Source organism: Prionailurus viverrinus, chromosome C1 (genome assembly GCF_022837055.1).
Source record: "Prionailurus viverrinus isolate Anna chromosome C1, UM_Priviv_1.0, whole genome shotgun sequence".
NCBI classification, from domain to species: Eukaryota; Metazoa; Chordata; class Mammalia; order Carnivora; family Felidae; genus Prionailurus; species Prionailurus viverrinus.
The window spans coordinates 135,158,073-135,184,348 of record NC_062568.1 but is presented as its reverse complement, the minus strand read 5'-3'; the positions used below and the strand labels follow the sequence as shown (position 1 = coordinate 135,184,348).

At 37.2% G+C, this 26,276-nt stretch overlaps 1 protein-coding gene across 10 annotated transcripts in view; it reads left to right on the top strand.

Annotated features, from left to right (window-relative positions):
* CCDC18 (coiled-coil domain containing 18) overlaps positions 1-26,276 on the top strand; it is a 123,641-nt gene that overhangs the window by 65,554 nt on the left and 31,811 nt on the right. For all 10 annotated transcript variants that reach the window (XM_047870237.1, XM_047870238.1, XM_047870233.1 and 7 more), the window contains 6 exons: positions 3,699-3,862; positions 4,085-4,298; positions 17,438-17,537; positions 22,479-22,595; positions 23,580-23,723; positions 25,227-25,430. In XM_047870237.1, coding sequence (XP_047726193.1) covers positions 3,699-3,862; positions 4,085-4,298; positions 17,438-17,537; positions 22,479-22,595; positions 23,580-23,723; positions 25,227-25,430 — 943 coding nt within the window. The remainder of the gene's footprint in view (positions 1-3,698; positions 3,863-4,084; positions 4,299-17,437; positions 17,538-22,478; positions 22,596-23,579; positions 23,724-25,226; positions 25,431-26,276) is intronic.

Here is a 26,276-nt window from a genome sequence, read left to right as displayed (position 1 = left end):
TTGCTTATGCTACACACCACAAGAAGCTGTGTATTTCCAGGTCAACAGTCATCTCATACTAATTCCCAAAACTTCACCATGTATACTGTTTCCTTCCCTCAACTTATCCCAATTTCTGAGAGACTTCTACTTGTCCTCTGAAACTCACAGTCCATCCTGAAAAACATTCTCTGTATTTCCCATTTCTTTGCTTTAACAGAATATGACTCTTCCCTGAGGACCTTGTTTCTTGTCCTGCAACCCTCTAAAGTTCCAATAGTCCCTACAGTTCCTATACCACAGGGTTGAGATATGGAATAGTATACCAACTCTATAAACCTCTGGTCACCAGATGATATTATCCCTCACTGTTGCTGACACCTATAGGCCACCTGATGTACTGTTGCTCCCTCCAACACCAATTGTGTCATTATTCTTGATGATTTCAATATCTATTAGCTGATCCTTCTGACACATTAGCATCTCATTTTAAAAATTCCTCTCCTCTAATGATCTTGAGCTCTATCATACCTCAGCCACTCGCTCACATGATTTACTCTAGATCTTGTCATTTCCATTATCTGCAGTTTTTCCATGATCGGGATATTAGGCATCTATACCTATATTATCACCTCATTCCCTTTAATACCCCAAACTGAATGATTCTTTGATCTACACAAGATCTCTAATTCATCAGTTCCACCACTGTCTCATTCCCTGATGTCCTCTCCTTTCTCTACCCAGCTTAAATTCAAGTTAGGTCATTAGAATCAATGATTTGCATCTGCTTGCAACTCTTACCTCTCACTCCTTTGTCTATATACCGTTAAGTTGTTCCAACTCACACTACTCCATGCTTGCATCTTTACAGAAACTGGAGAAAAATATAAGCACGCTGACCAATCTTACTTTAAATTCATAATTTCAAGGGACATGCTGCCTGGCAATCAAAACATTACTGACTTTGTAGAAGACACTTAGTCATTTCCTTTGAAAATTCTCAACAACCCCTTACCAATCTCTGCCCTCACTGATGATCTTGCTTTCTCTTTCAATGAGAAAATTGAAGCAATTTCTTGTTCCTATTCTTACCTTCACCCTTTGGCTTTTAGACAAAACCTCTTGATTATAGCTAATAGGCACATTTAGTAAGAAAAGTAAATCCTAAATACTCATAGGAAGCTTATGAGCAAAATGATTAAACTTCATAAGAAAGAAATACCCTAGCTCCATGATATCTTCTTCTCATGGAAGAGAAGGGTTTAGGGTTTTGTTTTCTCTGGTACCACTTGTTTCTTTCACTTCTGGAACTACAATTTATAGAACTTTAATATACAAAGTATATTTCCAGTCTCAGACTTGATTGCTTTCAATCAAGAAGGTGAAGTATTTCTGGAAAAACTGGTGGATTTAAAGCCTGTTGTAAAATTTTGAAAGAGAAAACTTTTTAGTATTGGATTATTTATAATTAAAAATTTTTAATGTTTTTATATTTGAGAGAGGGTGAGAGAGCACAAGCAGGGGAGGGGCAGACTGAGTGGGGGACACAGGATCCTAAGCAGGCTGCATGCAGACAGCCTGATGTGGTGCTCGAACTCACAGACTGTGAGATCATGAGCTGAGCCAAAGTTGGATGCTCAACTGACTGAGCCACTCAGGCACCCCTATAATTAAAATTTTTTAGCCCTTAAATATTTATTATATTATACTAATCCCTCATTCACCTAGCATCAAGGAAGAATGAGTAGGTGTTGATAAATAAATAGGAGTGGAATTTATCTTTACCAAGTACTGAAACTTTAAAACAAAACAAAAAACACTTTTTGGTAGAAATTTTCCAAAATATATATTTTCTTGTCATTTTTAACTTCTCTGGGTATCTCAGGGTTATTGTTGCATACATCAATTATTATACCATGCTGAAATATAGTAGCACCTCAACAAAATCTTGAAGAATATAGAGTTCTGTTTCTTACTAAATGTCTATAGACTACTGTGCTTTTTGGGTTCTTGTATTTTTTTTTTTTTAAATGTTTATTTATTTCTGAGACAGAGAGAGAGCGTGAGTCAGGGAGGGGCACAGAGAGAGGGAGACACAGAATCCGAAACAGGTTCCAGGCTCCAAGCTGTCAGCACAGAGCCAGACGCGGGGCTCGAACTCACAAACCATGAGATCATGACCTGAGCTGCAGTCGGTCGCTCAACCGACTGAGCCACCCAGGCACCCTGAGTTCTTGTATTTTTTTAATATAATTTTCCCCCAACTTCTTTGCTGACAAGCTCTCACTCTTGGTACTATATGCCAACCTCTTTCAATTATTATTTTCTAATTATGTTTTATATCTCCTCTAATATAAGAAATGAATTAGTTGAGCTAAATATCACTTACCTGAAATTTTAGATATGAAAACGGTTAATTATGCACTTATCTAATCAGCTCCTTAACTTTTTGGACCATGGACATATTTGAGGATATGATAAAGCTATGAATTATTTTCTATATACAGATAAACATATGTATATGTAATTTTACATATTGTTTCAGGAGTTTTATAGTTTTCCTTAAGTTTACTCACAGACATCAGACTAAAAACCCTTTGAACAAATCCAAATTTGTCTAAGTTGCATTTACAAAAGAAATGTTCTTGTTTGCAAACTCAATTTACAAAATATCAAAGACCTAAGGAAACACCCAACAAAAAATGTTGATTAAAGGAGCATCAGTTTGGGGCGCCTGGGTGGCGCAGTCGGTTGAGCGTCCGACTTCAGCCAGGTCACGATCTCGCGGTCCGGGAGTTCGAGCCCCGCGTCAGGCTCTGGGCTGATGGCTCGGAGCCTGGAGCCTGTTTCCGATTCTGTGTCTCCCTCTCTCTCTGCCCCTCCCCCGTTCATGCTCTGTCTCTCTCTGTCCCCCAAAAAATAAATAAATGTTGGGAAAAAAAATTTTTTTTAAAAAAAAAGGAGCATCAGTTCTGCCCACCATTGAGGACGGCATTAACAGTTTTTTAATGAGTGAATATCATTTTGGAATGAGCAAAATCTGGACTTAAAACTTTTTCTCACTATGTTGATTTGTCTGTAGATAGAGGAGCTTCCATGTTGGAGTAAGCTCAGGACTGACAGAAAGTTAGTAAACCTGATTCTCTCACTGTTAATAACTATTTGTCTTATCCCAGACAATTCACTAACCTTCCAGTTTCCTCATCTGTAAAGCAAGAATGTTGTACTAGTCTGAGAATCTCTAGTCCCTAAAAAAGATAACATAAAATAATAAAACTCTGAATAAAAGTGACTGACTTGGTTCTCCTATGACTAATATGGTCATTATCGTGAATATTTTGATGGGTTGGCTTCCTTATTTTCTGTGTCGCAGTAACAAAAATTCCAGATGAATGAGACACCTATCCATGGAGGTTCTCAGCATATACAGAGCTTTACACAAGCTAACTGTAGTTAGATTGGAAAGGCTTGTCTTGCTAAATAGTACCAGGTAATACAGTCGTATTTAGTGGTACATAACTGGGGCAGAATTACAAATTTCTAGTTGGAGCATTTTTAGTAATATGTGACCTAAGATTGTGACTAGATAGATGTTTTGCTGATATTTGTCCTTATATAACTTGAAGATTTTGTTCAGTCAGAGACAAGTCAATTGGTTTCAGTTATTCAGCTTTCCAAATGATCATTTATTACTTGTTTCATTTTTTGTTTTTAATTAGGCAAGTAAAACTTGAGATGGATCAGTACAAAGAAGAACTATCTAAAATGGAAAAAGAAATAATGTACCTAAAACGAGATGGAGAAAATAAAGCAATGCACCTCTCTCAGTTAGACATGATCTTAGAACAGACAAAGACAGAACTAGATAAGAAGACAAATTCTGGTAAGCAACAGGTTAGCTGAGCTTAGCTGCCTGTATGTTTATATTTAAAGAAGTGGAATAAAGTGAAAATTTGGGATAGTGGGACTGGAAGGAACAATGAGTGGTCAGTATTCTGCCTCTTGTTAGATGAATAAAATTGTATATTCTTAATTGTAATTATTTACAAATTTTTATAACAAATGGCTTATATATAGTTCTAAAATTTGTCTTTCCTCTTAACAGTGAAGGAGTTAGAAAAATTACAGCACCACACTGAAACTGAACTAACAGAGGCTTTGCAGAAACGGGAAGCATTAGAGGCTGAACTACAAAATGCTCATGGAGAATTAAAAAGCACTTTAAGACAACTTCAGGAATTGAGAGATGTACTACAGAAGGCTCAATTATCATTAGAGGAGAAATACACTACTATAAAGGATCTCACAGCTGAACTTCGGTGAGTTAAATAGTAAGAAATGATAGCACAATTACAAGTGTTTCACTTTGTTACTCTAACTCCTTGCGTCATACAGTAAAGTTTGTTTAATTATAAATGTCTAAAGTTCTCACCTGCCTTTGGCTTATCCTATTCAGCCTGTCCCATGCTCCATCTAAGTAATTCAGCCATTCCTCTTGACTAGTATTTCCATCCTTGGTCTTTGGACCATTTTATTCTGACCCTCTCCTATATTAAATAGTGGTAAAAAATTATTGGACCAGTGTACAGCAGTGGTTAGTAGCAAAATAATATTAATAACAATATTTTCTTTGGGGGCACCTGGGTGGCTCAGTTGGTTAAGCATCCAACTTCAATTCAAGTCATGATCTCATAGCTCGTGAGTTCAAGCCCCACGTTGGACTCTGTGCTTAACAGCTCAGAGCCTGGAGCCTGCTTCAGATTCTGTGTCTTCATCTCTGTCTTTCTGCCCCTCCCCTGCTCATGCTCTGTCTCTCTCCCTATCTCAAAAATAAATAAACATTAAAAAAAAATTAAAGAAAAACAAAACAATGTTTTATTTGTATTAAGCCCTTATTTTGTGCCAGGATCATGCAAGGGACTTCTTTTATGACCTTACTCATTTCTTTACAACAAACTTATTATACACATATTACCACCTATTTGCACTTGAGAAAACTGAGGCGTGAGAGAATTAAGTAAAATACAGTCTGGATAATGAGGTCCAGAAAAGGGTGTTAAACACAAGTCTGACCAACTCTAAAATCTGGGTTCTTGGATTAACAGTAGTAGCATAAAATACTGTTCCAGCACACATCTATGGTGAGTGGGAGTGGAGAACCAAACCAGAACCAAGGTGTGGGAAATAGATTCTGGAAAGGAAAATAGAATTACAAACCACATTGTGAAAAGTGGGATGACAGGATAGAGAGAAGCAAGATGACCTAGGAACTTAAATGTATCCTGTTACTCAGTGCAGGACCCCCTTTTATTTTCTATCCACAAAATCACTCTTAGGAAATTTCATACAGCTTTAAATACTGTGTGTCAGACTTCCAAACCCTAGTGATGATCTCTTCCCTAAACCCTAGACTCAAATATCTATGACTTGTTACCTCCACTCAAATGTTTTTTTAAGGGGCATCTTAAACTTGGCCAAAACAGAACTCTTTTTTTCTTCATAACTCTGTTCATCTTCCATCTAAGAATCATGCAATTTCTCAAGTAAGAAATCTATAAGATTATTCCTCTCTCTTTGCCTCTATTTTTTTCCCCATCCAGTCTATTAGGAATTCATGTCAACTTTATTTCTAAAACATATTTTGAAATCCATTGATTTCTTGGCCTCTTTTCTGTTACCACCTTAGCACAAACTATCATCTCTCACCTGGTCTGTTGCTGTGGCTTCCCTGATGGTCTCCCAGCTTAAATTCCTGACACTCCCCCAATCCATTTAGGTTTATGATTTAAAACAATAGAAATGGATTTAAGCTTATTATTTAAAACATAAATCAGATTATATTGCTTCTCAACTAAATTGCTTTCCCTATTTAAATATTTCTAATGGCTTCCCAAAATATTTAGAATAAAATCCATGCTCCTTGGGAAATGTAAATCAAAACTACAGTGAGATGCTGCTTCACACCCACTCTAATGACCATGATAAAAACAAACAAAAACAAAACAAAACTGAAAATAATAAGTGTTAGCAAGTATTTAGAGAAATTGGAACCTCATACATTGCTGTTGGAAACTAAAATGGTACAGTGCCTGTGGAGAACAATTTGGCAATTCCACAACAAGTTGAACATAGAATTACCATATAAATCATTAATCCCACTCCTAGTTATACCCCAAAAGAATTAAAAACGGATGTTCAAAATAATTGTGCACCAATGTTCATAGAAGCTCTATTCACAATAGCTGCTAAGTGGAAATAACCCAAATATCCTTCAGTAGTTGAATGGATGAATAATGTGATAGATATATCCATATAGGGAATATTATTCAGCCATGAAAGGGAATAAAGTACTGATGTGTGTTACAACAGAGATGAACCTTGAAAACAGGTTCATCTTGAACCTTGAAATAAACCAGACACATGTTGTCTGATTCCATTTATATGGAATATCCAGAATTAGAAAATCCCTAAGGATAGAAAGCAGATTAATGGTTGTTAGAACTAGGGGTGGGACACTGGTAAGTAACTGCAGATGAGTATTAGATTTGCATTTGGAGTGGTGAACAAGTACTGGAAATAGTGGTAATGGTTACACAACATTGTGAATTTACTTAGTATACTGAACTATACACTTTAAAATGGCTAAAATAGGGGCGCCTGGGTGGCGCAGTCGGTTAAGCGTCCGACTTCAGCCAGGTCACGGTCTCGCGGTCTGTGAGTTCGAGCCCCGCGTCGGGCTCTGGGCTGATGGCTCAGAGCCTGGAGCCTGTTTCCGACTCTGTGTCTCCTTCTCTCTCTGCCCCTCCCCCGTTCATGCTCTGTCTCTCTCTGTCCCAAAAATAAATAAACGTTGAAAAAAAAATTTTTTTAAATAAAAAAAAATTAAAAAAAAAATAAAATGGCTAAAATAGTAAGTCTTTTTTTAAATTAATTTAGTTTTTGTTTAATTTACATCCCAGTTAGTTAGCATATAGTGCAACAATGATTTCAGGAGTAGATTCCTTAATATCCCTTACCCATTTAGCCCATCCCCCCTCCCACAACCCCTCCACAACCCTCTGTTTGTTCTCTATATTTAAGAGTCTTTTATGTTTTGTCCCCCTCCCTGTTTTTATATTATTTTTGCTTCCCTTCCCTTATGTTCATCTGTTTGGTATCTTAAAGTCCTCATATGAGTGAAGTCATATGATATTTGTCTTTCTCTGACTAATTTTGCTTGGCATAATACCCTCTAGTTCCATCCACGTAGCTGCAAATGGCAAGATTTCATTCTTTTTGATTGCCAAGTAATACTCCATTGTATACATATACCACATCTTCTTTATCCATTCATCTGTTGATGGGCATTTGGGCTCTTTCTATGCTTTGGCTATTGTCGATAGTACTGCTATAAACATTAGGGTGCATGTTCCCCTTTGAAACAGCACACCTGAATCCCTTGGGTAAAGACCTAATAGTGCAATTGCTGGGTCGTAGGGTAGTTCTATTTTTAATTTTTTGAGGAGCCTCCATAGTGTTTTCCGGAGTGGCTGCACCACTTTGCATTCCCATCAGCAGTGCAGAAGAGATGCTCTTTTTCAGCATCCTCGCCAATATATGTTGTTGCCTGAGTTGTTAATTTTAGCCATTCTGACAGGTGTGAGGTGCTGTCTCGTGGTTTTGATTTGTATTTCCCTGATGATGAGTGATATTGAGGATTTTTTCATGTGTCGGTTAGCCATCTAGATGTCTTCTTTGAAGAAGTGTCTATTCATGTCTTTTGCCCATTTCTTTCCTGGATTATTTGTTTTTTGGGTGTTGAGTTAGATAAGTTCTTTGTAGATTTTGGATGCTAATCCTTTATCTGATATGTTGTTTGCAAATACCTTCTCCCATTCATTCGGTTGCCTTTTAGTTTTGCTGATTGTTTCCTTCACTGTGCAGAAGCTTTTTATTTTGATGAGGTCCCAATAGTTCATTTTTGCTTTTGTCTCCCTTGCCTCCGGAGACGTATTGAGTAAGAAGTTGCTGCGTCCAAGGTCAAAGAAGTTTTTGCCTGCTTTCTTCTTGAGGGTTTTGATGGCTTCCTGTCTTACATTTAGGTCTTTCATCCATTTTGAGTTTATTTTTGTGTATGGTTGTAAGAAAGTGGTCCACGTTCATTTTTCTGCATGTCGCTGTCCAGTTTTCTCAGCACCACTTGCTGAAGAGACTGTCTTTATTCCACTGGATATTCTTTCCTGCTTTGTTAAAGATTAGTTTGCCATATGTCTGTGGGTCCATTTCTGGGTTCTCTGTTCTGTTCCATTGATCTGACTGTCTGGTTTTGTGCCAGTACCAAACTGTCTTGATGATTACAGCTTTGTAATACATCTTGAAGTCCGAGATTGTGATGCCTCCAGCTTTGGTTTTCTTTTTCAAGATTGCTTTGGCTATTCGGGGTCTTTTCTGGTTCCATATAAATTTCAGGGTTGTTTGTTCTCACTCTGTGAAGAATGCTGGTATTATTTTGATAGGGATTGCATTTAATAACTAGATTGCTTTGGGTAGTATCGACATTTTAACAATGTTTGTTCTTCCAATCCATGAGCATGGAATATTTTTTCATTTTTTTGTGTCTTCTTCAATTTCTTTCATAAGCTTTTTATAGTTTTCAGTGAATAAATTTTTAACCTCTTTGGTTATGTTTATTCCTAGGTATTTTATACTTTTTGGTGCGGTTATAAATGGGATCAATTCCTTGATTTCTCTTTTTGTTACTTCATTAATTATTGGTATATAGGAATGTAACCGATTACTGTACATTGATTTTATATCTTACCACTTTGCTGAATTCGTGGATCAGTTCTAGCAGTTTTTTGGTGGAATCTTTTCGGTTTTCCATAAAGAGTATCATGTCATCTGCGAAGAGTGAAAGTCTGACCTCCTCCTGGCCAGTTTGGATGCCTTTTATATCTTTGTGTTGTCTGATTGCTGAGGCTAAGACTTCCGATACTACGTTGAATAACAGTGGTGAGAATGGACATCCCTGTCCTGTTCCTGACCTTAGGGGGAAAACTCTCAGCTTTTGCCCATTGAGGATGATATTATCAGCGGGTCTTTCACATATGGCTTTTATGATCTTGAGGTGTGATCCTCTATCCCTGCTTTCTTGAGGGTTTTTATCAAGAAGGGATGCTGTATTTTAAAATGGTAAATCTTATATGTATTTTACAACAGTTTAAACAAAAAAATCCAAGCTCCTTATCATGGAATACAAAGCCCTACATGATAAGGTTCTTGCCAATTTCTCTGGCCTCATTTCATACTGTTCCCCTTGCTCCTGGCCTTTTTGTTGTACTTAAAACAGTACATATTTCCTACCTTATGACTTTGCTGTAGCTGTTTCTTTGGCCTGAAATAATGGTTGAATGGCCAACTTCTTGCCCTTCACATTACCTCAGAGGGCCCTTCTCTGACCACTTACTCTCAAGTAGCCACCCAGTCACTATCACATCACTGTATTTAGTGCTCTGACATAGCACTTTACATTTTTCTTGTTGTTCATTATTTATACTCTGTCTTCTTTCCTGACCTATTAGTATGTATACTCCATGTGATGAAGGACATCTATCTTGTTGACTATTAAATTCACCGTACATAGAGCCTTGATACATAGGAAGCTTCCAGTAAATATTTGCTAAATGGTAACATGAATAAATGAATTAAAAAAGTAAAAGTGAAATCTCTTTTTTTTTTTTTTTAAGTTTTATTTATTTATTTTGAGAGGGAGAGAGAGAGAGTGAGTATGTGTACAGTCAGGAGAGAGGCAGAGAAAGAGGGAGACACAGAAACCCAAGCAGGCTGCACTCTGTCAGTGCAGAGCCCAGCACAGGGCTCGAACCCACAAATCATGAGATCATGACCTGAGCTGAAACCAAGAGTTGGACGCTTAACCAACTAAGCCACCCATGTGCCCCATGAAATCTTAAATTTTAACTAATAGCTGAATTTTTGGAAGCTCACCTATTCACTTACACAACAGCATTATCTTTAGAATTTATTTCATAATAACTTAATGTAGCCTTATATTTCATAACTCTTGAGACTTTTAAGAGAATAGTAAATGGCTCATTAAAGAAGTTTTGAATCTGCTTTTAAAATCAGTACTTTTATTCAATATTAAGACTGGAAAACCATATGATGATTTTCAAGATCAACATTTTTAGCTTTTGTCATATCAGAACATAGAGTTCCAGATTAAAATTCTTTGGGGCACCTGGGTGGCTCAGTCAGTTGGGCCTCCAACTTTGACTCGGGTCATGATCTCAGGGTTTGTGAGTTCAAGCCCTGCATTGGGCTCTGTGCTGACAGAGCCTAGAGCCTGCTTCGGTTTCTCTGTCTCCCTCTCTCTCTGCCCCTCCCCTGCTCGCTCTCTCTCTCTCTCTCTCTCTCTCAAAAATAAATAAATGTTGGGGCGCCTGGGTGGCGCAGTCGGTTAAGCGTCCGACTTCAGCCAGGTCGCGATCTCACGGTCCGTGAGTTCGAGCCCCGCGTCAGGCTCTGGGCTGATGGCTCAGAGCCTGGAGCCTGTTTCCGATTCTGTGTCTCCTTCTCTCTCTGCCCCTCCCCTGTTCATGCTCTGTCTCTCTCTGTCCCAAAAATAAATAAACGTTGAAAAAAAAAATAAAAAAAAATAAATAAATAAATGTTAAAAAAAATTAAAAAGAAATTCTTCGCATTCTCCGATCTGAGTGGTAGAAGTCTTAAAGTTGTATCAGTAGTAAGTATTTATAATATAAAATTAGAAATAAGGTCTTAGGAGAGGTAGAATTTATTAAAAGTATTTCTTTTTTTTTTTTTTTTTTTTTTTTTTTCTGAAATTTATTGACAAATTGGTTTCCATACAACACCCAGTGCTCATCCCAAAAGGTGCCCTCCTCAATACCCATCACCCACCCTCTCCTCCCTCCCACCCCCCATCAACCCTCAGTTTGTTCTCAGTTTTTAACAGTCTCTTATGCTTTGGCTCTCTCCCTTTCTAACCTCTTTTTTTTTTTTTTCCTTCCCCTCCCCCATGGGTTCCTATTAAGTTTCTCAGGATCCACATAAGAGTGAGACCATATGGTATCTGTCTTTCTCTGTATGGCTTATTTCACTTAGCATCACACTCTCCAGTTCCATCCACGTTGCTACAAAAGGCCATATTTCATTTTTTCTCATTGCCATGTAATATTCCATTGTGTATATAAACCACAATTTCTTTATCCATTCATCAGTTGATGGACATTTAGGCTCTTTCCATAATTTGGCTATTGTTGAGAGTGCTGCTATGAACATTGGGGTACACGTGGCCCTATGCATCAGTGCTCCTGTATCCCTTGGATAAATTCCTAGCAGTGCTATTGCTGGGTCATAGGGTAGGTCTATTTTTAATTTTCTGAGGAACCTCCACACTGCTTTCCAGAGCGGCTGCACCAATTTGCATTCCCACCAACAGTGCAAGAGGGTTCCCGTTTCTCCACATCCTCTCCAGCATCTATAGTCTCCTGATTTGTTCATTTTGGCCACTCTGACTGGCGTGAGGTGATACCTGAGTGTGGTTTTGATTTGTATTTCCCTGATAAGGAGCGACGCTGAACATCTTTTCATGTGTCTGTTGGCCATCCGGATGTCTTCTTTAGAGAAGTGTCTATTCATGTTTTCTGCCCATTTCTTCACTGGGTTATTTGTTTTTCGGGTGTGGAGTTTGGTGAGCTCTTTATAGATTTTGGATACTAGCCCTTTGTCCGATATGTCATTTGCAAATATCTTTTCCCATTCCGTTGGTTGCCTTTTAGTTTTGTTGGTTGTTTCCTTTGCTGTGCAGAAGCTTTTTATCTTCATAAGGTCCCAGTAATTCACTTTTGCTTTTAATTCCCTTGCCTTTGGGGATGTGTCGAGTAAGAGATTGCTACGGCTGAGGTCAGAGAGGTCTTTTCCTGCTTTCTCCTCTAAGGTTTTGATGGTTTCCTGTCTCACATTTAGGTCCTTTATCCATTTTGAGTTTATTTTTGTGAATGGTGTGAGAAAGTGGTCTAGTTTCAACCTTCTGCATGTTGCTGTCCAGTTCTCCCAGCACCATTTGTTAAAGAGGCTGTCTTTTTTCCATTGGATGTTCTTTCCTGCTTTGTCAAAGATGAGTTGGCCATACGTTTGTGGGTCTAGTTCTGGGGTTTCTATTCTATTCCATTGGTCTATGTGTCTGTTTTGGTGCCAATACCATGCTGTCTTGATGATGACAGCTTTGTAGTAGAGGCTAAAGTCTGGGATTGTGATGCCTCCTGCTTTGGTCTTCTTCTTCAAAATTCCTTTGGCTATTCGGGGCCTTTTGTGGTTCCATATGAATTTTAGGATTGCTTGTTCTAGTTTCCAGAAGAATGCTGGTGCAATTTTGATTGGGATTGCATTGAATGTGTAGATAGCTTTGGGTAGTATTGACATTTTGACAATATTTATTTTTCCAATCCATGAGCAGGGAATGTCTTTCCATTTCTTTAAATCTTCTTCAATTTCCTTCAGAAGCTTTCTATAGTTTTCAGCATACAGATCCTTTACATCTTTGGTTAGATTTATTCCTAGGTATTTTATGCTTCTTGGTGCAATTGTGAATGGGATCAGTTTCTTTATTTGTCTTTCTGTTGCTTCATTGTTAGTGTATAAGAATGCAACTGATTTCTGTACGTTGATTTTGTAGCCTGCAACTTTGCTGAATTCCTGTATCAGTTCTAGCAGACTTTTGGTGGAGTCTATCGGATTGTCCATGTATAATATCATGTCATCTGCAAAAAGCGAAAGCTTGACTTCATCTTTGCCAATTTTGATGCCTTTGATTTCCTTTTGTTGTCTGATTGCTGATGCTAGAACTTCCAGCACTATGTTAAACAGCAGCGGTGAGAGTGGGCATCCTTGTCGTGTTCCTGATCTCAGGGAAAAAGCTTTCAGTTTTTCCCCGTTGAGGATGATGTTAGCTGTGGGCTTTTCATAAATGGCTTTTATGATCTTTAAGTATGTTCCTTCTATCCCGACTTTCTCAAGGGTTTTTATTAAGAAAGGGTGCTGGATTTTGTCGAAGGCCTTTTCTGCATCGATTGACAGGATCATATGGTTCTTCTCTCTTTTTTTGTTAATGTGATGTATCACGTTGATTGATTTGCGAATGTTGAACCAGCCCTGCATCCCAGGAATGAATCCCACTTGATCATGGTGAATAATTCTTTTTATATGCCGTTGAATTCGATTTGCTAGTATCTTATTGAGAATTTTTGCATCCATATTCATCAGGGATATTGGCCTGTAGTTCTCTTTTTTTACTGGGTCTCTGTCTGGTTTAGGAATCAAAGTAATACTGGCTTCATAGAATGAGTCTGGAAGTTTTCCTTCCCTTTCTATTTCTTGGAATAGCTTGAGAAGGATAGGTATTATCTCTGCTTTAAACGTCTGGTAGAACTCCCCTGGGAAGCCATCTGGTCCTGGACTCTTATTTGTTGGGAGATTTTTGATAACCGATTCAATTTCTTCGCTGGTTATGGGTCTGTTCAAGCTTTCTATTTCCTCCTGATTGAGTTTTGGAAGCGTGTGGGTGTTCAGGAATTCGTCCATTTCTTCCAGGTTGTCCAATTTGTTGGCATATAAGTTTTCATAGTATTCCCTGATAATTGTTTGTATCTCTGAGGGATTGGTTGTAATAGTTCCATTTTCATTCATGATTTTATCTATTTGGGTCATCTCCCTTTTCTTTTTGAGAAGCCTGGCTAGAGGTTTGTCAATTTTGTTTATTTTTTCAAAAAACCAACTCTTGGTTTCGTTGATCTGCTCTACAGTTTTTTTAGTTTCTATATTGTTTATTTCTGCTCTGATCTTTATTATTTCTCTTCTTCTGCTGGGCTTAGGCTGCCTTTGCTGTTCTGCTTCTAGTTCCTTTAGGTGTGCTGTTAGATTTTGTATTTGGGATTTTTCTTGTTTCTTGAGATAGGCCTGGATTGCAATGTATTTTCCTCTCAGGACTGCCTTTGCTGCGTCCCAAAGCGTTTGGATTGTTGTATTTTCATTTTCGTTTGTTTCCATATATTTTTTAATTTCTTCTCTAATTGCCTGGTTGACCCACTCATTCGTTAGTAGGGTGTTCTTTAACCTCCATGCTTTTGGAGGTTTTCCAGACTTTTTCCTGTGGTTGATTTCAAGCTTCATGGCATTGTGGTCTGAAAGTAAGCATGGTATAATTTCAATTCTTGTAAACTTATGAAGGGCTGTTTTGTGACCCAGTATATGATCTATCTTGGAGAATGTTCCATGTGCACTCGAGAAGAAAGTATATTCTGTTGCTTTGGGATGCAGAGTTCTAAATATATCTGTCAAGTCCATCTCATCCAATGTCTCATTCAGGGCCCTTGTTTCTTTATTGACCGTGTGTCTAGTTGATCTATCCATTTCTGTAAGTGGTGTATTAAAGTCCCCTGCAATTACCACATTCTTATCAATAAGGTTGCTTATGTTTATGAGTAATTGTTTTATATATTTGGGGGCTCCGGTATTCGGTGCATAGACATTGATAATTGTTAGCTCTTCCTGATGGATAGACCCTGTAACTATTATATAATGTCCTTCTTCATCTCTTGTTACAGCCTTTAATTTAAAGTCTAGTTTGTCTGATATAAGTATGGCTACTCCAGCTTTCTTTTGGCTTCCAGTCGCATGATAAATAGTTCTCCATCCCCTCACTCTCAATCTAAAGGTGTCCTCAGGTCTAAAATGAGTCTCTTGTAGACAGCAAATAGATGGGTCTTGTTTTTTTATCCATTCTGATACCCTATGTCTTTTGGTTGGCGCATTTAATCCATTTACATTCAGTGTTATTATAGAAAGATACGGGTTTAGAGTCATTGTGATGTCTGTATGTTTTATGCTTATAGTGATGTCTCTGGGACTTTGTCTCACAGGGTCCACCTTAGGATCTCTTGTAGGGCTGGTTTAGTGGTGACAAATTCCTTCAGTTTTTGTTTGTTTGGGAAGACCTTTATCTCTCCTTCTATTCTAAATGACAGACTTGCTGGATAAAGGATTCTTGGCTGCATATTTTTTCTGTCTAGCACCCTGAAAATCTCTTGCCAATTCTTTCTGGCCTGCCAAGTTTCAAAAGAGAGATCAGTCACGAGTCTTATAGGTCTCCCTTTATATGTGAGGGCACGTTTACCCCTTGCTGCTTTCAGAATTTTCTCTTTATCCTTGTATTTTGCCAGTTTCACTATGATATGTCGTGCAGAAGATCGATTCAAGTTACGTCTGAAGGGAGTTCTCTGTGCCTCTTGGATTTCAATGCCTTTTTCCTTCCCCAGTTCAGGGAAGTTCTCAGCTATGATTTCTTCAAGTACCCCTTCAGCACCTTTCCCTCTCTCTTCCTCCTCTGGGATACCAATTATGCGTATATTATTTCTTTTTAGTGTATCACTTAATTCTCTAATTTTCCCCTCATACTCCTGGATTTTTTTATCTCTCTTTTTCTCAGCTTCCTCTTTTTCCATAACTTTATCTTCTAGTTCACCTATTCTCTCCTCTGCCTCTTCAAGCCGAGCTGTGGTGGTTTCCATTTTGTTATGCATTTCGTTTAAAGCGTTTTTCAGCTCCTCGTGACTGTTCCTTAGTCCCTTGATCTCTGTAGCAAGAGATTCTCTGCTGTCCTGTATACTGTTTTCAAGCCCAGCGATTAATTTTATGACTATTATTCTAAATTCACTTTCTGTTATATTATTTAAATCCTTTTTGATCAGCTCATTAGCTGTTGTTATTTCCTGGAGATTCTTCTGAGGGGAGTTCTTCCGCTTGGTCATTTTGGATAGTCCCTGGCGTGGTGAGGACCTGCAGGGCACTTCCCCTGTGCTGTGGTGTATACCTGGAGTTGGTGGGCGGGGCCGCAGTCAGACCTGATGTCTGCCCCCAGCCCACCGCTGAGGCCACAGTCAGACTGGTGTGTGCCTTCTCTTCCCCTCTCCTAGGGGCGGGATTCACTGTGGGGTGGTGTGGCTCGTCTGGGCTACTTGCACCCTGCCAGGCTTGTGATGCTGGGGATCTGGCGTATTAGCTGGGGTGGGTAGGCAAGGTGCTCGGGGGCAGGAGGGGCAGGCTTAGATCGCTTCTCCTTAGGTGATCCACTTCAGGAGGGGCCCTGTGGCAGCGGGAGGGAGTCAGATCCGCTGCCGGAGGTTTGGCTCCGCAGAAGCGCAGAGTTGGGTGTTTGCGCGGAGCGAGCAAGTTCCCCGGCAGGAACAGGTTCTCTTTGGGATTTCAGCTGGGGGATGGGCGGGGGAGATGGCGCTGGCGAGCGCCTTTGTTCCCCACCAAACTGAGCTCTGTTGTCAGGGGGCTCAGCAGCTCTCCCTCCCTTTGTCCTCCAGCCTTCCCGCTTTCCGAGCAGAGCTGTTAATTTCTGACCTCCCAGACGCTAAGTCGCGCTTGCTGTCGGAACACAGTCCGCCCGGCCCCTCCGCTTTTGCAAGCCAGACTCGGGGGCTCTGCTTGGCCGGCGAGCCGCCCCTCCGCCCCGGCTCCCTCCCGCCAGTCCGTGGAGCGCGCACCGCCTCGCCGCCCTTCCTACCCTCTTCCGTGTGCCTCTCGTCTGCGTTTGGCTCCGGCGACTCTGTTCTGCTAATCCTCTGGCGGTTTTCTGGGTTATTTAGGCAGGTGTAGATGGAATCTAAGTGATCAGCAGGACGTGCGGTGAGCCCAGCGTCCTCCTAAGCCGCCATCTTGCCGCAACTCCTATTAAAAGTATTTCTAAACTGAGTTGTGGATATCAGAGATACCAACCACAAGATAAATGCCTCATTCAATTGTTTTTGTTTTTTTTTTTTTTTTTTTTTTAACGTTTATTTATTTTTGGGACAGAGAGAGACAGAGCATGAACGGGGGAGGGGCAGAGAGAGAGGGAGACACAGAATCGGAAACAGGCTCCAGGCTCTGAGCCATCAGCCCAGAGCCCGACGCGGGGCTCGAACTCACGGACCGCGAGATCGTGACCTGGCTGAAGTCGGACTCTTAACTGACTGCGCCACCCAGGCGCCCCAATGCCTCATTCAATTGTAATAAACTCACAGCTATTATATAGAAAAGACTTTCAAATGCTCCCTTGATCTATAAATGAAAAATATGGACGTATTTTTAAAATTCTTAATACTGATTCAGTCTTGCTCCCTGGGAGTACTTTAACATTTAGCTTAAATTGTCTACAATAGTAGTATTTTAGTTAACTTTTGCCTTTTGAGAATACTCTATTAAAAGTAATTGTATTGATATCAATCATTTTCTTTATACATTATTTCTTTAATTTGAGCCCTTTCAGTCAGAAATAATTGCATATATTTTATTACTTGTCACTTAGAGGAAATGTTAACCCAATTGACTTAATTTTTTAAAACTATAATATTCCTACTATTTGCTTTGATCTTTTTCCTTTGATAAATTGCAGAGAATGCCAGATGGAGATTGAAGATAAAAAGCAAGAACTCCTTGAAATGGACCAGGCACTTAAGGAGAGAAATTGGGAACTAAAGCAAAGAGCAGCTCAAGTTGGTTTTCTTAATTATATTTGATGAAATTTTCTGTTACAGTACAATCACACAGGGTTTCAGAGGTCACCACTTTTTGGTAAAATAGACATTTTTAAGCATATATGTTTTTCTATGCACATTAATATTTTTAAAATTAGAAAATGTCATCTTTCTTTCTTCATCTTGCTTTTTTTATAGAAGTAGTTTTTTGAGAATGAGGATTAGCTTAGTATCCCAACCTTTTGATCTCTTACATTGCTGCATATCAGAAGAACATGTGATTAAAGGAGTTACTTGCTCAGCTAGTGTTTGTTGGAGAAACAAAAATATTCAAAGGGCATTATTTAACATCTTTTTTTAAGACTTTGTTTCTTAGAACAGTTACAGGTTCACAATGAAAATTGAGCAGAAGGCACAGAGATTTCCCATATATCCCTTGCTTCCATAAATTCACAGCCTTCCCCATTATCAACATTCCCCACCTGAATGGTACATTTGTTATAGTTGATGAACATACATGTTATAATTACCCAAGCTCCATAATTTATATTAGAGTTCACTATTGGTGTTGTACATTCTGTGGGTTTATACAAATGTTTAATGACATGTATCCATCATTATGGTATCATCCAGCATATTTTCACTGCCCTAAAAATCCTCTGTGCTCTAGTCATCTTTCCTACTCTTCCCCTGACCCTAGCAGCCACTGATCTTTTCATTGTCTCCATCATTTTGCCTTTTCCAGTCATATAGTTGAAATCATAGAGTACATAGTCTTTTCATATTGGCTTCTTTCACTTAGTAATATTTATTTAAGGTTCCTCCACAGCTTTTCATTGCTTGATAGCTCATTGCTTTTAGCACTGAATAATATTCCATTGTCTAGATATGTACTATAGTTTACTTATCCATTCACTGAATGTCTTTCCTACTGAAAGACATCTTGGTTGCTTTCAAGTTTTGACAATTACAAATAAAGCTGCCATAAACATCTGTGTGCAGGTTTTTGTGTGGACATAAGTTTTCAACTCCTTTTGGTAATTACCAAGGGGTGTGATTGATGGACCATATGGTGAGTGTGTTTAGTTTTATAAGACACTTCCAAACTGTGCTCCGAAGTGGCTTGTACCATTTTGCATTGTGGTCAATGCAATGAACGTCAATTCCTGTTGCTAGCATTTTGTGTCAGTGTTTTGGATTTTGGCCATTCTAATAGGTGTGTGGTGGTATCTCCTTATTAATTTACATTTCTCAGATGACATATGATGTAGAGGATATTTTCCTGTGCTTATTTTCTATTTGTATATCTTCTTTGGTGAGGTGTCTGTTATGGTCTTTGTCTCATTTTTTAATTGAGTTCTCTTATTGTTGAATTTTAAGAGTTCTTTGTATATTTTGAATATTAGTCCTTGATAATTGTGGCTTTTGTTCACAATCTTTTGCATTGGTTTTCACAGGGCAGAACTTTTAAATTTTAGTGAAGTCCAGCTGATTAATTGCTTCTTTCATGAATTGTGCCATTGATTTCATATATTAAAAATCATCACCAAACCCAAGGTCATCTAGGTTTTCCCCTATGTTATCTTTTAGAATTTTTATAGTTTTGCAGATTACATTTGGGTCTGTGATCCATTTTGAATTAATTTTTGTGAATGGTGTGGTCTAGATTTATTTTTTTTTTCCATGTGGTTGTCCAGTTATTCCAGCACCATTTGTTGAAAAGACTATGTTTTCTCCATTGTATTGGCTTTGCTCCTTTGTCAAAGATCAGTTAACATATTTATGTGAGTTAGTTTCTGGACTTTATTCTGTATGATTATCTATTCACTTGTTTTTTTGCTAGTACCACAGACTGTTTATTTATAGTGTCGTGAAGTCAGGTAATGTCAGTCTTCCAGCTTTGTTCTTCTTTGATATTATGTTGGATATTTGGGATCTGTTTACTCTCCGTGTAAGCTTTAGAATCAGTTTGTCAGTATCTTCAAAATAACTTGGTAGAATTTTTATTGGAATTGCCCTGAATATATAGATTTAGTTGCAAAGAACTGACATCTTGAATCTTGACAATATTGAGTCTTCCAATCCATGAACATGGACTGTCTATTTATTTAATTCTTTGATTTCTTTCATTGGAGTTTTGTAGTTTTCTCTTAATAGACCTTGTATATATTTTGCTAGATTTATACCTAAGTATTTAATTTTTGGGGGTGTTAATGTAAATCATATTATGTTTTTAGTTTGACATTCCTCTTGTTCATTGCTAGCAAATAGGAAAGTGATTGACTTTTGTGTATTCCTTATATCCTACAACCCTGCTATAATCACTTATTGGTTCTAAGAATTTTTTTGTCAAATCTGTCAGATTTTCTCCCTAGATGATTATGTCATCTATAAACAAACACAGTTTTATATCCCTTGCTAATATATATAAATCTTTTATTTCTTTTTCTTATCTTACTGCATTAGCTAGGACTGCTAGAACAATAGTGAATATTGATAGTGAATAGTGAATAGTGAATATCCTCGCCTTGTATCTGATCTTAGTGGGAAGGCTTTGAATTTCTCACCATTAAGTATGATTCTAGCTGTTGTTTTTCTGTAGATATTCTTTATTAAGTTAATGAAATTTTCCTTCATTTCTAGTTCACTGAGGGTTTTTACCATGTGTTGAATGTGTGTTCAAATGTCTTTGTCTGGTTTGGATATTAGGGTAATACTGGCCTCATAGAATGAGTTCAGAATTATTTCCTCTGCTTCTGTCTTCTGAATTGGACTGTAGAAAATTGGTATAATTTCTTTCTTAGATGTTCAGTAGACTTCACCAGTGAACCCACCAGGACCTGCTGGTTTCTGTATTGGAAAGTTATTAATCATTAATTTCTTTAATAGATATAGGCTTATTCAGATTATCTCTTCTTGTTTGAGTTTTGGCAGATTCTGTCTTCCAAGTAATTGGTCTGTTTCATCTAGTTTTATTAAATTTGTGGTCAGAGAGTTGTAATATTCCTTATTATCCTTTTAATGTCCATGAGAGTTACAGTAATGTGTTCTCTTTCATTTGTGATATTAGTAATTTGTGTCATCTTTCTTTTTTTCTTAGTTATCCTGGCTGGAGGCATATTGATTTTATTGATCTTTTCACAACTCAGCTTTTGGTTTTGTTGATTTTCTCTGTTGATTTCCTAATTTTAATTTTACTGATGTCTGCTTTAATTTTTATTATTTCTTTTCTTCTGCTTACTTTGGATTTAATTTGCTCTGCTTTTCCTAGTTTCCCAAATTGGAAACTTAAATGATTGATTTTAGATCTTTCTTCTTTTCTAATATATGCATTCAGTGCTCTACATTTTCCTCCAAGCACTTCTTTTGCTGCATTCCACAATTTTTGTAATGTTGTATTTAGCAGTTTTTATCTCACATAAAATGAAGTCTAAATCATTTTATTTGTCATTTATGAACATAGTTGAATTTTTTAAGTTTGTATAATATATATGAAACTCAAGATTCAGTATTTATAAGCAATGAATATTTTTCTCATTTTTAAAAATAATTTGAGCTGAGTTTATGTTTCAGTTACACCCACTATAAAGAGTTAAAAAAATTTTTTTAATGTTTATTTAATTTTGAGAGAGAGAGAGCATGAGCAGGGGAGGGATAAAGAGAGTGGGAGACACAGAATCTGAAGCAGGCTCCAGGCTTTGAGCCATCAGCAAAGAGCCTGATGTGTGGCACGATCTCACAAACCATGAGATTGTGACCTGAGCTGGTTGCTTAATTAACTGAACCACCCACGTGCCCTCCACACCGTAAACAATTTTAAAACACATTCCAAGCACACAATTTTTCACATTAGAATAATTGAGTAATAGTTTAATGTGTTTTTTTTTCAAAATTAAAAATTTATTCTGCAGAAGACCTTGTTAAGAGGGTGATAAGGAATAGACAGGAAAAAATATTTGTAAATCACATATCTGACAAAGGACTCATACACAGGATATATACTCTCATCTCAAAGCTCAGTGGTAAAAAAGTAAACAATCCAATTTTTTTTTTTTTAATTTTTTTTTTTCAACGTTTATTTATTTTTGGGCCAGAGAGAGACAGAGCATGAATGGGGGAGGGGCGAGAGAGAGGGAGACACAGAATCGGAAACAGGCTCCAAGCTCTGAGCCATCAGCCCAGAGCCTGACGCGGGGCTCGAACTCACGGACCGCGAGATCTTGACCTGGCTGAAGTCGGACGCTTAACCGACTGCGCCACCCAGGCGCCCCATAAACAATCCAATTTAAAAAAATAAGCCTGCGGTGCCTGGCTGGTGTCAGTTGAATGCCCGACTCTTGGTTTCAGCTCAGCTCATGATCTCAGGTTTCATGAGTCTGAGCCCTGCATCTGTCTCTGCGCTGACAGTGCAGAACCTGCTTGGGATTCTCTCTGCCCCTCCCTCTCTCAAAAAAGAAATAAATAAGCATAAAAATTTTAAAAACAATAAGCCAAAGACATGAAAAGACATTGATGTTCATTTTGTTGAAATCACAATGTGATATCGCCACACTCTTTGCCAAATGGCTAAAATAAAAAGTAGGGATAACACCAAGCTGGTGATGATGAAGAGAAACTGAATCACTTATTCATTGCTGGTTGTAATGTAAAATGGTACAGCCTCTCTGGATAGAGTCTAGATAGCAGGTTTTTTTACAGTACTAAACATGTTCTTACCTTACAACCCAACAGTTACATTCTTAGGCATTTGTCTCAGAGAAATGAAAACATGTGTTCACAAAAAACCTATATACACAAATGTTCACAGTGCATTTATTAGTAACAGCCCAAAATAGAAAATAATTGAAATGCCCATCAGTAAGTGATGGTTAAATAAATGATGGTACCACCATGGAATACCATAGAATGCTACTTAGCAATAAAAAATAAATTATTGATGCAGGCTACTTTTGTATTTAGGTTACACATTTGGATATGACTATTCGTGAGCACAGGGGAGAAATGGAGCAGAAAATAATTAAATTAGAGGGTACTCTTGAGAAATCAGAATTGGAACTTAAAGAATGCAACAAACAGGTAAATTAGTTAAAATTACATATTTTAAATTGTTTTAAAAAATAACTCCATAACTGTAAGCATCTGTTGTTCACATAATGTGGCTTTTAAGTAGAATACATACAATAAAAATACTACATAATTTTAATTATCTTGTACATACTACTTTAATTCATTTTTCTCATTTTAACTTTTTCCCCAGCTTTATTGACATATGACAAAAATTGCATATATTTGAGGTATACAACATGTTTTCCTATACATATACTCTGTGTAATAATTAACATGTCCATCACCTCAGTTATTATAATTATTTATTTTTGTTGAGAATGCTCAATATCTATTCTCTTGGCAACTTTCAAGTATACAAATACAGTATTACTAATTATAATCACTGTGCTGTACATTAGATTTACAGAACTTACTATCCTGCATGACTGAAATCTTGTACACTTTGACCAACATTTCCTCATTTTCCTCACTCCCTAGCCCGATGACCCTCTTAATGTTATTTCAAATACAGGTTTTCTTGTATCAGTATGTCCACGTATTTATCCTCATGTGTGCATGTTTGAATATGTATAAAATATCTCTGGAAGGATTTGCAAGTAATTCTCTTCTTTGGTTACCTTTAAGGAAGGAACACAGTGGGAAGGGGATTTTATTTTCACTAACTAGAGTTTTTTTACCTCTTAAACATACTACCTATAAAACTATTTGTAAGACCATATAACACTTGTTGCTTTAATGTACCTAATTTTCCTTTCTTACACAAATGTGATTGAGACTTCCATCTCTTGTGTGTTTCAGGTATACAAAGAAGCTTCTTATTAAGCACAAGAATCCTGATGTTAATGTCTAAGTTATAATGGCATTAAGAAAAACACATTTTTATATTGGCTACTTTGGATTTATGTGTTTAAAGCTTGACTTACTTGGATTGCAATTATGATTTAAAAATTATTTTTCCTTAGTTACATTAACATTACTCTTTTTAAAATTCAGATAGAAAGTTTGAATGAAAAATTGCAAAATGCCAAAGAACAGCTTCGAGAAAAAGAGTTTATAACACTACAAAATGAACAGGAGATAAGTCAACTGAAAAAAGAAAATGAACGAACACAACAAAAGATGAAAGAAATGGAAAGTGTAAGCAAATTATCTCTTCCTAAGAAACATACTAATATTATCTGAAGAGCGATATAAATCTTTATGTTTTAAACTGGTTAGTTTTAATATATAGAAGCTGTGCCATAAGTATTTTGGGGCTAATTATTTGTGTCAGATACTAGTTTCTTTGATCTTTTTAAAATATTTATTCTGATGTTCCAATTATAGGCAAGGGCATCATCCTATTTATATTGCCTATAGGAATTGTCATAGTATCTCTCACATAATGAATTCACAGTATGTGTTCACTTGGTCAACAAATATTTATTGAGAACCTACTGTGTAGTAGAGCTGGAGATACAGATATCAAGATACACTCATTTATCCTTGAGGAACCCCATCCAGCGAATGAATGAACAGATAATAATTGTACATTATTGAGACTAAACACATTGAGTTAGTTGCCAGGTGAAGTTTGATGACTTCATATTATCAGTTTGCATGTGTGCTGAATGGTGAATTCTACCCACTTGCCTTTTTAAAAAGTGAATTTGCTTCTTTTAATTTATTTGTTTGTTTTTTAAATGTTTGTTTATTTTTGAGAGAAAGAGCGTGCGCATGAATGGGAGAGGGGTGGAGAGTGAGGGGAACAGAGGATCCAAAGTGGACTCTGTGCTGACAGCAGCAAGTTTGGTGCAGGGCTCAAACTCACCAACCATGAAATCATGACCTGAGTCAAAGTCAGACACTCAGCTGACTAAGCCACCCAGGCATCCCAAAACTGAGTTTGCTTCTAAGAGCTCTCATGGGTGTTACTTTTTTTTGCCTTTAAATAGTATACTCAACTTTAAAACTTCATATATAGATCTTCATTGTGTTTATCTGTCTGCAGACAGATACTTTTACAGAAAAGACCTTAACCTATATGGATTAATGGTGGTTTTTGGTTATTCATGCCAATATATTCTCCATCTGTGAAATGGATATCACATATTAGTTTCTTTTTTTTCTTTATATTATTGTGTATTCTGCCATGTTATATTCATAATGATTAAGGATTATACAGCTTACATATTAGTCATGCAAAATGTACCATTTATCCCAGATTTATTAATAGTATTTTGTCATTTTCTTATCATTAAAAAGGAAGAGGCACCTGGGTAGCTAAGTCAGTTAAGCGTCCGACTCTTAGATTCTGCTCAGGTCATGATCTCATGATTTCATGGGTTTAAGCCCCCCATTGTCAGGCTGATGTGGAGTCTGCTTGGGATTCTCTCTCTCCCTCTCTATCTGCCTCTCCCCCACTCGTGCTATCTCTGTCTCTCTCAAAAATAAATAAATAAACAATTTTTTAAAAAAATAAAAAGGAAGAAAAACATTTTCTAAGTATCAATTTCATAGAAACTGATATTCATTGTGTGTTAAATTTTATAGAGATCAAGTTGGGATGGGGAAATCACTTATTAAAAGAGAAATCAGAGTAAGAAATAGGTTATCTATATCATTTCATTTTGAAAGCTACAAATATCTTGTGTATTTCAGGTTATGAAAGAGCAGGAACAGTATATTGCAACTCAGTACAAGAATGCCATAGATTTGGAGCAAGAATTGAGGTTAACTCGGGAGCAGATGCAGAATTCTCATACAGAATTGGTGGAGGCTCGTCGTCAACAAGTCCAAGCACAGAGAGAAGTAGAAAGGCTCTCAAGTGAATTGGAGGAAGTAAAACAACTCTCTAAAGAAAAAGTAATCCCTATTCTAAATAATTTTACCTTACTAAAAATCTTAAAAAATTTTAACATTTATTTTAAGTTGTAGATTATAGTAACTGTGTTGCACACACTGAATGTACTTAATGCTACTGAATTTGGCACTTAAAACTGGTTAAAGTGATAAATTTTATGTTATGTATATTTTACTAATATTTTAAGGAAAATGATATATTTAGCATAGCTTTGTAATATAACTAGGAAGTCCTTCAGAACTGAGTTTTAGCCAAACTAGTTTTCAATAAATTGAGTTACAAAGTATTTTTAGATTTTCAAGTGAGTTTAAGCTATCATTTGAAAAAATAATAATAATAAAGCTAATCTTTTTTGAGTAAAATTTTTACATTTGTAGCCACTCTTATAAGTGAAACTGACAATCTAAATTTATAACTGTTATGAAACCTATAGTTCAGAATCCTTATGGAGAGAAAGTGCTTTTAATAACAAGAACTATAATATAAGTTGTATTTGGTAGAAGGTTAATAACTTCGCTTAAAAATACTTGGAGGGCGCCTGGGTGGCTCATTCAGTTAAGTGTCCAACTTCAGCTCAGGTCATGATCTCACAGTAGGTGAGTTTGAGCCCTTCAACGGACTCTGTGCTGACAGCTCAGAGCCTGGAGCCTGCTTCGGATTCTTTCTCTCTCTTGCCCCTCCCCCACTCGCACTCTGTCTCTCTCTCAAAAATAAAGATTAAAAAAAAATTTTTTTTTAATACTTGGATTGTTATGCTTGGGTTAATTACTTAGACTTTGAGAAAAATGTGTTTATTGGTATTTCAGTAATGTTCCTGTTTTATGTTTTTTATTATGGTTACTAATACA